The sequence below is a fragment of the Antechinus flavipes genome, chromosome 4, assembly GCF_016432865.1.
Source record: "Antechinus flavipes isolate AdamAnt ecotype Samford, QLD, Australia chromosome 4, AdamAnt_v2, whole genome shotgun sequence".
Classification (NCBI taxonomy): Eukaryota; Metazoa; Chordata; class Mammalia; order Dasyuromorphia; family Dasyuridae; genus Antechinus; species Antechinus flavipes.
The window spans coordinates 105,788,800-105,800,543 of NC_067401.1; the positions used below are offsets into that span (position 1 = coordinate 105,788,800).

The following is an 11,744-nucleotide window of genomic DNA, read 5'->3' on the forward strand; positions in this document are numbered from 1 at the left end:
TGGACATGATTGAAATGACTTAACAAAATGTATAGCTTTTATGTGTTACTAGTACCCAGGGGATGTTGAGACCTAGAAGAAAGCCATATATGACAAAAAAGAAACAAGATTACACTGAATAGATAGGTTTTCTGGCTATACCATTATGGGTATAGTATTCCAAGGGATGACTACAGATTCCACACAAACTTCCTAACATGGCTACTTCCTGTCTTTCTAAGCTTTTCACATGTTGCTCTCCTCTACTGTTGTCCTACTTGCTGTTCAACACACATGAAACTACAATTTCCATTTCCATAACTTCCAGGCTTTCCTTCCCTGCCTGGAATGATCTCCATCCTCACTTTCAATTCAGTTCAAATCCCATCTTCTTCTTCAGGAGTCCTTTCCTGTCTTGTTCACTCCTCTCCTCACCCAAGATGCTAAAGCATTGTCTTCTTGGGTTACTTTCCATTGATTCTAAGTGTATATTTCATATCTTTAGTATTTTACATCCTTCTAGAATATCATCTCTTTCAGGAAAGGGATTGTTTTTGTCTTAACATGTATCCCAAATGCTTAGCACAGCACCTAAAGCAGAATAAATATTTAATAGAGGTTATTTAATTGATACAATTTAACTATATTGCTATTTGGCTTTCCAGGATTTTATGTTTTATCTTTCAAACAAGACTATGAACTTCTTGAGGGATTTTACATAATCATAACTTTCTTTGTAACTATCCCCATCTATCCTCCTAATCTGGTAGTTTCTGAAGCAATTTCTTACATATAGTGATGGATTTTAAAAAATGTCCTTTGAGCAATAATAATAGTTAATATTTATATAACATTTCATGGCTTATAGGTGATTTAGAGATATTATCTCATTTTATCCTTACACCAATACTTTAAGATAGGTGCTTTATTTATTTCCATTTTATCATTGAGGAAGCTGAGGCAGACAGGGGTTAAATGACTTACCCAGAATCACATGGCTAATAAGTGTTTGAGGCTGCATTTCAGGTCTTCCTGTCTCCAAGTAGGACATTCTATTCACTGTGCCATTTAGAACTACTTAGCTTCTCATATGTTAGTCAGATTATGGTGAATTGACTCCCATGAATTAAATTCACAAAAATCTAATCAAAATCAGACTTCAACTAGCTTATGGATGACTATTTTTGTCAAATAAGCATAAAGTTCATAATTACTCTCTAGAATAACATCAGAGTCTAATAAAATGGTGCTACACTAACCCATTATCTAACATATTAAGTGTTTTATAATTTAGAAAATATTTGCCTCTTGACTAACCTGTGATGATGATAGCTAGTATACTGTGTGCCAGGCAATGTACCAGGCTCTTTTCAAATATCATCTTATTTGAACATCAGTGCTATTATTATTTCCATTTAATAAATGAGGAAAGTGAGGCACAGAGAGATTAAAATTTGCCCCAGGTTTCATGCTTAAGTGTCTAAGGCTAGATTAAAATCCAAGTCTTCCTGGCTCTAAGCTTAGCACTCTATCTGTTATTTCATGAGTTAACTTTTAAAAATATAAATATCTAATATTATATGTGGTAAAAATTACATTTAATTGTTATATAAAACAAAACAATCATATAACAAAATTTATTAGAAATATATAACCTCTAACATATAGTATATAATACATTAAATTATATATAATATTGCATATATTATATTTGTACACAGTATATCATACTACATGTAGTATATCAGATAATTCATAGAAAATAATGTGTATTATGTTAATTAAATATATGTTCTATAAATGTGTCTTAAATATATAATTATAGATGGAACGCACATAAGTAGTATTATATACAATATACTAATAATATATAACAGCATATTTATTATACTTTAATATGAATACACTAATAAATTATATATAATATATAATGAATATCTCTCAAATCTCAATTTTATTATATAATATGTTATAGTTACAGTGGATAGAGTGCCAGACCTGAAGTCAGAGAGACTTCTCTTTTTGAGTTCAAATCTGGTCTTAAAACACTTGCTAGATGGATGACAAGTCGTTTGCTTCAGTTTTTCTACTGTAAAGTGATATGGAGAAGGAAACGGCAAAGCACTCCACTATTTTTGCAAAGAAAACTCCAAATGGGGTCATAAAAAATTAGAAATAACTGAACAGCAACATCATGTGATATGATTATGAACTATATATTCTATATATTATACATATTAAATAAACGCATATATTATACATAATATATCAATATCAAAATGTTATCATATGATATAATTATAATACATATAATGAGTTTGGTTACATAAATTACATATATATCAGCATATAAGATTATATATATATAATTTTATAATATATTACATTTAAGCTGTTTTTGTTGGCTAGAATTCTCATCTTTAGTCTGGAATTGTTTGGAGCATAGAAAACAGCTTGCATAGCTGAGGTGTATGGAGGTCTTTACAAATATCTTTAAGTTTCTGGAGGCATGGATCTTGGAGTGCAGCGAGCCATCTGCCTTATGGACAACTGTTGGTTGTAGCTGGTGCTGGGAGTTGGGAGACTGCTGATTCTGGGTGGTCTTGGCTTAGGGACATAAAAGGTATCAGGCAATTTATGTGATAATATAGTAAATTATATATTGTTATATGCTATATGCTATATAAATGTTTTATATAATGTATGATATAGTTTATAAACTCAGTGGAGTAAACAGTGGCATCAAACCTGTGGAGTTGGTGGTGAGTAGAATAGTGGATCCCAGTGGGAAAGGGATACCTGCCTCACGGTTTGCTGGTACTGGCCATCCAGGTGATTGGTGATTTTGATTGCAGGAAAGGAAGGCCTATGAAGTCTGCAGTGAGAACAATAAAAGATGAACAACCCTGATCAAATGGAATAACAAGGCCCAGATTGAAGGAGGGGAAGACTCCTCTTTGCCCTCATGGGAGTGCCATGGGGGGACTGAGAAATCATCTGAATGATATAAGTGCCCATGAGAAGATGTTTCCTCTTGATATTCCAACTTTTTATAATTAAAAAATATAGTTTCAATTATATAAATAGAACATAAAATGTACAATGTATTTACATATACTATACTATGTACATATTATAATACTTAAGAGCTATTATTAAATAATAAATGTAATTTAATTTGCATCAGTGGAAATTAATTTATTGTGGTGACAGATATGAAATGCATAATATATTGCATATTACATGTTGCACATTATGTTACACAGCTTAAGAATTGTAATATTATAAATATTTATATGTATTCAATTATGTGTAGTATTATCTGAATTATTATATATAATATAAATATAATTCTATATCATAGGCAATATGTGATAGTATAATTAATTATATAGTACATGTAATTATAGAATCCTATAACACACATGATAAGTATAAATTACAGATTTAAATTATATATTTAAAATATGATATATCACAATGACATAAGATATATTAAATAGTTAACTGACATACAATAATATTTTTATATATACAGTGCCATACAGTGTATATTGTATAAAATAGTATATTATATGTGAATGAATTGCATACTTATAATATGTCAATATGATATAGATGACATAGCCTATATCATGTATTCATATAGAATAAAATTATAGATAGAAAATTGAAATATATAATTGATGTGATAACCAATTGTATGACATATAACATGATATAATAAATCATGGATGGATTATAGTATATATGTGTGATATTATAAACTAGATTATATTATATATCTCTTAAAATGAATCTATTATATAATATATTTGCATAAAATAATATAATTTTTTAGAATTTAATATACACATGCAAGTTATACTCATTATATGTACATAAATGTATCATGTCTAATACAACATGTTTATCTTATATATTATACTATAAAAATAATTTAATCTACATTCTACATTTAATATGTAAATATGATGATTTTATATATGATGTCAAATATAAAAGGTGTTTTTTACATAAAATATGTACACTATGCTATATCATGTATAAATATATTCTATTTATTTTGCTCTCCCTTACTAGCATGTTCATCCTAGGACTAAAGTCTCCAGGGAAGGATGGCAGGAGTGACTGCAGAGAAGAAGAGAGGTTTCCCTATCCTTCTCTATGCCTTTGTGACCAGAGTTGATAACAGAATTGAGTTGGGGAGCAGAAAGGTGGTTGTTGACTTTGGGAGATCTAGTTGCATACACAGAATAAGGTAGCAGTAGTAAAATGGAACAGGAAGGCCTCAAAATGGTCAGTGAGGGAAGGACCTCTTCCCTCAAGGTAGTGCCAGTTGGGCCCTGAAGGATTGGGTAGTGGGATGGGAAAGGACCAGTCCATATAATAGTACCAGTCCTCATGAAGAGATGAGCCCTTTGGATAGATTCCCAAACACTAAAGAACAAAGCCACTAAGTATTTTAAAATTTATTAATTATAATATGTAATTTATAATTGCATAAATATGCCTATAAATATTATCTTTATAGATATACATATGATATACCTATATTAGAATTATTCTTATATTTTAACAGTTATTTCATTCATTATGTATGGCATATGGCAGAGTAATAAGTGACTTAACTAGGTTGATACATTATATATGTTTCCATATAGGGTTACAATATAGGAAACATATTAGTTATTATATAATTTATACAAATTAATGTAATTAATATAACTTTATAGGTCATATAAATATTAAATATATTATAGATAGTATGTGATGAAAAAATCGATCATATTGTAAAAGCGTAATTTTATATCATATGTGATATAATAAATTAAATATTACTATAAAATATATACAATATACCCTATGTACAACATGTACTGTGTGATATACAACATATAAAATGCATTATATAGTATATAAAATATAAAATGTTCTATATTAAAAACATGTACTTGTGTTTATATAAATTAAATGTTGGAGATAAGCCATGTATAAGGCTGGAAAAAGTTATAGGGGCAGGACTTCTCTATGGATTCCATGAATACTTTTAATTGATCTTTAGTTAACAGTAGCCGCCTTTCTTTAACTACCTTTTTAAACATTTTTAAATATAGCTTTTTTCTCTTTTTTTCCTTTTTTTTTTTTTTTTTTTTTTTTTTTTTTTTTTTTTTTTTTTTTTTTTTTTTTTGCTGATTGAGATTGTCCCATTGTGAAATTCAATTAGCCTAAGGCTTTAATGAAACTATAGCTCCTTTTCTACCTCCAATAGGTAGGTTGATTTGATGCTTTCCTGTTGTCCCCCTTATCTTTTGTTGTTCCAAAGTCTTGAATGATTAGGGCTACCTTCTCCTTCTCAATGCTTCTCTGCTTCAGTGTAGGCCTATGTTCATGTCTCTGTTGGGGCGCCATTTGAGACCAGCTCAAGGGCCTCGTCGAGGAGAAAGTATGATGCAGGACAGATGGACACTTCACCTAATGAAGTTCATTTATTGAACCTAGAGTAAGGGTTTGTATACTCTTTATGCTAGTATTGCAATAACACCAGGTGTCTCTAAGTTACATTATGTATATTCCATTGTTACATTGTAGCTAGACAGTAAAATTAAATGGTAACTAGCAACAACAATCTGTGTACCACAGCATAATCATAAATTGTCTAGTTTGTGATGCCTTGTTCCTTTTCCATGCATACATCATCAAAGTTATATTGAATTTATATCAAATACGTTTTCCTGATGCTTACATATTCACATAGGTAATTTCCAGATTTATTACATCTTTGTGCTAGCAGCACTTGTTTGATCTAATTGGTCAACATGTCCTATTCTCAACCTTGGTTGCAGAAGAATGGTAAACCTGCTGCACATCAATCCTCAGCTGCATAGAGAATATGTTAACCCCTGCATCGCATTTTAGGAGATCTACTTGTTCCTAGCAACAGGATCATGTTGCAGGTCATGCATGTCTTATATAAAATATACTACTTATTAAATGTATAGCACATCAAATATAATACATTTATTTGAATTAAATAATATTATATATTCATATAATTAGATGCAGGATATATAATTGATATGATATATAATGTGTTGCATAGCATATTGTAATTATATAAATTATATTTCATGTGAAATATAATTTAAATATATTTAAAATAAATCACAATATATTTTATCCATTATTATGCACATACATATTTATGCATCTATATGAATAGATGCATACATATGCATATGTACATGTATACATGCATGTATACATGCATACATACTACCACATATTTATACTGTTCTTCCTGGTTATCATCCTTGCTTCTGGACTGATAGGATCAGGGAGGCAGTGGCAGTTGAGGGGGTGGAAAATGGTCATGGCTACCTCTAACTACTGGAGATGTTAATGGCTGTACCCAGCCTTGTCTACAAGATGCAAAGTACAAGTATTCGTAACCTCCATTTTATGAATGAGGAAATTGAGGCTAATTAAATAACTTTCCTATGATTGTATAGCTAATACATGAGAAAAGAAGACTCAGGTCTTCTGATTCTAATTTTTATTCTAATTCTAGAGCTCTCTTTGCAATAATACTATGTTTATCTCCATAAAATTCTGTCAAGTCTATCTTTCTAGTGATCAAATAGATGTACCCAATAGATAATCTCTAACATTTGAATTGTACTGAGAAATTTTTACATCCCATTTCATTTTTCTCAGATATAGTGAGAAGTCTTTTACTTCCCTTTTCCCACTCAATAAAGGCTGGAGTCTAAATTTCCTCATCTATCATTTAAAAACTTCTAATTTATTTAGCCTTATTGCTTGCTACTTTTGACATATCATACCTTACGAACAAAAAGAACTGCTCTTACTTTCCCTTTCTCATTTTATCCCCTCCTATCTCTATTACTTGGTCCCCACTGACTCCCAGATTTTGAATATGTGCTTCTCTCCAATATTTTCATCTATTGATGTCCTTCAGTGTTCCACTCAAAAATTACCTCCCTTGTGAAGTCCTCAGCATGTCAGCGGGTGAAAATAAGCTCTCCTTCCTCAAATTTCTCATACCTTTTTTCACAGTTCTTCTTCAGTATTATCACATTTTATTCTGTATAATTCTTGTATATGTACTCATCTTTTATCCCTAATTAGATTCTAAGCTCTCTACAAGCATTGCCTTCAGTGCCTATCACATAATAAATGGATACTTAAAGTTTGTTGAATTGAATGATTAATTAAACTATTATAATTAAGCCTTTTCTTTCCAAAAGATTCATTAGAGGTATGATTCCCATATCTATAGATTATTCTTTCGATTGGCTGTTTCCTGATGATGCCCAGAGTCATTTGACTGTTACTAGTACTCATGTGCATTCTTGATAGCTTCAGTCACATTAAGTAGATAGCAGCACTCCTTAACTTAACCTTTATATTTCAGAGTCCATGTTTCTATAAAGCCAATATTTTTCTGTCCATTGACTGGAATGTTGAGACAGCTAGGGTGGTTCAGCAGATAGACTGTTATATCTGCAGTCAAAAAGGCCTGAGTTCGAATTCAGCCCAATATGTACTGGCTATGTGACCCTGGGTAAACTACTTAGTTTCTGTCTGCTTTGGTTTTCTCACCTATAAACTGGGGATAATTATAGCACTCATAATACTGTTGTGAAGACCAAATCGGATGATATTTATAATGAACTTAAGTATAGTAACTGGCACAAAATAGACATTTAATAAATACGTTTTCTTCCTATTAACTTTTCTTATTGACTTTTCTTTTCTTTTTTTTTTTTTCTACCCATCCATGCTTCCAGAGCCACTGGAAGTATTCCCCACCCATTCTGTTTTGAGAACTCAGAATCTATCTATCATTTTTTACACAAGCTCAGTTTTTTGGCAAGTATATTAAGGGAGGTAAAGGAGAAGGGGCACTGTGAATGTCTGATTATATCTCCCTCTCTTTCCCCCCAATATACACTTGATATATTGGAATATAATATTGAATGTGAGATTTGTAATGTTGATTGTTCTTAGCATCTTTTCAATCATAAGAATCCAAACCAGTGTTCAGCAGCTTGAAATGATTTTCCTTCAAGTCTTCTGTGAATCTGAGTAGGCTAAAATTTGAATTTTTTAATCATCTCAAATGTTGCTAAAGCCTACTTGATATTAATGTTGAATCTGAAGAAGTCATGGGAGAGATTCAGTTTGTGCCTCCCTAGACTCTGACAAGGTCTTCAGCTTTACCACATATATTCAAATGAAAGATTCAATTTTAAAAAACCTTAAAGATGGTGTTTTGTTTTGGGTGGGGAATGATGTCATTCAAAGTTGTCCCTAGCTCAAGTTTCTGTACTTTTTATGAATTAGCCTCAATCATAAGAATTTTCACTGTTAAATCTCACATAAATCTTGTTTTGTGTCTCTACTTGCATACACGAAGGAATGCTATCCATTAATTTCATCTGTGTTCATATTCTAGTATTTCCATGCTAGAATTCAAGGTCTGTCAGGAGTCATGTCTTTTCTGAACTTTGGATCTCTCATAGTGCCTAACTCAGTACTCTGCACATAGCAGGCACTTAGTAAATGATTGTTGAACTGTGTTATATTGCATCACTGAGCTCAGGAAAAGCCAAAGGAATGGAAAGCTTGTGGAGGTCAAGATCATTTTAAAATTGAGACCAGATAGGGTGGATTTAGTAAGGCTCTATTCTTTATTGGGAAGATTGGAGATCTCTGCATATATTTCTCAGAAAAAAAATGAATACTGTAAGCAGGTTCTGTTTGAATGTTTCCTGGATGGGCAGAATCTAAATGAGACAAAAGACTATGCTCTGTATGTAAGATTAAACCTCATATTCAGACATACATAGCAGGAAATTTGAGTAATAAATGTTATAATAAGAAGAATGAATTATTTTGAGTAATTCCTCCCAAGAGAGGGGACAAACCTCAAATTATTTGGACTGTTGCCTTCACTTAGAACTTAGTGGTTCCTCACTCTGGCTATTGGGGAATTATTTCAATTGAGAGAAATAGAACTACTTAGGAGGAGGCAGGTCTGATGACTATGGGTCAAAAATTGGAAGCCAAATTTAAAAAAAAATAAATTTATTAGCATGTAATGGAATACTGTTCTTGTTGAATAGCAGCTTCAATTTCCTAGAATAAAAATTTGTTTTTTATGACATTTCAGGCCCATTTAGAGTACACAGTGAATCAGCAACATTGTGCAGCAACTTAGAATAGATAAGCAAAGCACTTCACAGAAAAAGGATGGATTGAGAGAGGGGAGGGAGGATCAGCCAAGGGAGAAAAAGAGAGTATTTGGAATTCAACTTGCAAAATTTATTATGAGCAAATATTTTCTGTTCAGTGATAGGAGACAAGAAAAAATGTTCAGATTCTTTTACAATTGTGAAAGAAGCCCTTTTAGACAAAAGTGTATGTTTGTTTTTCAATCTAAGGACAATAAGTTGTTACAGAAGTAGATAAAACCACCCTCTTTATCATATCCTTGTGTAGTTGGTTATATTTTATTTCTCCTTTAACTGGGGTTGAGGACTTCCTAATATTATATCCCAGATGGTTGGAGGATTAGTCCCTCAAAATGTAAAATAATTGTATATCCTATTTTCCTCTGCCATAACTACCATAACTATTATCATTAGTGCTCTCTCTCTCTCTCTTTCTCTTTCTCCTTCTCTTTTGCCTTCTCTCTCCCTTCTTCTCCATCCCTCATTCTTTCTCTATCTCTCCATCTCTCTATCGGTCTCTCTTCCTCTCTCTGTCTCTCTTTCTCTCTCTCTCTGTCTCTCTTTCTCTCTGAGCTTTATATTTCCTTTCTTAGCTCCTTTTCCCCTTTCCCCCTTGATTCAATTTCCTTTGCAAAGAATAAAAAAAAAAACCCAAACCTCCCAAAACTTTATCTCTGTTCCTTAACTTTACCAAAAATGAATCTAATTCTATATCCCACCCTCCCTGGACAATCTTAGAGCCCTCATTTTTTTTTGCCATACTAGTTCACTTTTATAACTACTTGACCAGAGTTACTGACATCTCTGAAAATATGAGGACCATCTCCCTTAAGATTTGCCAACTCATCAGAGTCTCACGAAGAAATTTGAAGGGAATTTGAAAAGAACATATTCCTGCATCATTTCTTAGTCTTATCTCATTTTTCACTGTTCCCTTGTATGCTCATATTTTTATTGCTGCAAAAACCACAATCACAGGCTCATACCTTCTTTTTTCTGGTTCTCTTCCAGAGGTAAATTCTTCCATCAAAGAATCTCCCTCTCCTCCCCACTACCACTGATTGAGATTGAATATCTGTTTTTTCTTCCAATAAATATCCTCTTGCTGTCAGAGCACAATCCATGAACTTAAATTTGAACAGCAACACTTAAATACTGCTCTTGCTTTTTATATATAGCGTAATGGTTAAGTGCTTCATGATAATTGCAGTTAAAATTAGGGATGTTTTTTACCAAAAACTCGGAGCAAAGCATCCTTGACCTCTTTGTTCCTTAGGCTGTATACAACAGGATTTAGCAGTGGGGTGATGACAGTATAAGTCACTGAAATCAGTTGGTCCTGGTCTCTGGTGTTCTCTGACTTAGGTTTCAGATACGCAATGGCAGCACAGCCATAGTGAACAATGACCACAGTGAGATGAGAGGCACATGTGGCAAAGGCCTTTTGCCGACCTTCAGCAGAGGCAATTTTAAGAATGGTGGAGATGATGAGGACGTAGGAGATAAAGACCAAGCCCATAGGCACCAGAAGCACCAAGACACTGATTATTAGAGTTAAGATCTCATTGATGGTAGTATCAATACAGGAGAGTTTCATCACAGGACGGATATCACAAAAAAAGTGGGCTACTTCTACACCACAGAAAGGCAGCCTAAATACAGAGGTCACTTGTGTCACTGCTACAATAAGACCAATGCTAAATGCCATCCATACCAGTAAGACACACACCTTCCTGTTCATGATGACTGTATACCTCAGTGGGTTGCAGATGGCCACATAACGATCATATCCCATTGCTGTGAGCAGGAAACAGTTATTGATGCCAAAGGTGACAAAAAAGAACATTTGAGTAGCACAGTCTGCCAGGGAAATGGACATATCCCTGGATACAAGGCTAGACAACATTCGTGGGATAATGACCAATGAGTACAAGGTCTCAGAAGTAGATAACATGCTCAAAAAGAAGTACATAGGTGTATGCAAATGACTGTCAATTCGTATGATTATCACAATAATAACATTGCCAGCCAAGGTAAAAATGTACAGGGCCAGGAAGACCACAAAGAGTGTGATCTGATGCTCCTGGAAACTGGAGAATCCTTGAAAAAAAAACTCACTCACCTCTGTGCGGTTATGTCTCCTCATTGAGTGACCTTCAATTCTGAAGAGGAAGGAAGGAACAGAGTTGGAGGACTTTCTACTAAAAACATTCTCACATTTTCATAACTAAATTAACTCAGATTTTCTCTATAACTTAGGGACCATTTATTTCCTTGGGATAGGAGAAATAACATGAACTTTAGAGTCAACCCTATAGTAACACCATAGCTTTGCTAATTGCTTGAATAACTTTGGATAAGTCACTTCCTAAACCCCATCAGTGTAATGGGATCATAGATGTAGAGGCAGGAGGGACTTCAAACACTATCTAGTCCAACTTCTCTCTTTTTCTAGATGATGAAACTGAATCACCAAGAGATTATATAACTTATCCAAGGTCTTAG

The 11,744-nt window shown here is 32.9% G+C and overlaps 1 protein-coding gene and 1 long non-coding RNA gene across 2 annotated transcripts in view; one reads left to right on the top strand and one right to left on the bottom strand.

The window, feature by feature from the left end:
• The window catches only part of LOC127559726 (uncharacterized), a 41,501-nt gene extending 38,511 nt beyond the window's left edge, over positions 1 to 2,990 (top strand). The window contains exon 3 of the long non-coding RNA XR_007953199.1: positions 2,835 to 2,990. This is a non-coding gene — a long non-coding RNA (uncharacterized LOC127559726). The remainder of the gene's footprint in view (positions 1 to 2,834) is intronic.
• The window catches only part of LOC127561295 (putative olfactory receptor 10J6), a 138,959-nt gene extending 127,574 nt beyond the window's left edge, over positions 1 to 11,385 (bottom strand). Inside the window, exon 1 of the mRNA XM_051996579.1 lies at positions 10,876 to 11,385. Coding sequence (XP_051852539.1) covers positions 10,876 to 11,385 — 510 coding nt within the window. The remainder of the gene's footprint in view (positions 1 to 10,875) is intronic.
• Positions 11,386 to 11,744: the final 359 nt, after the last annotated feature.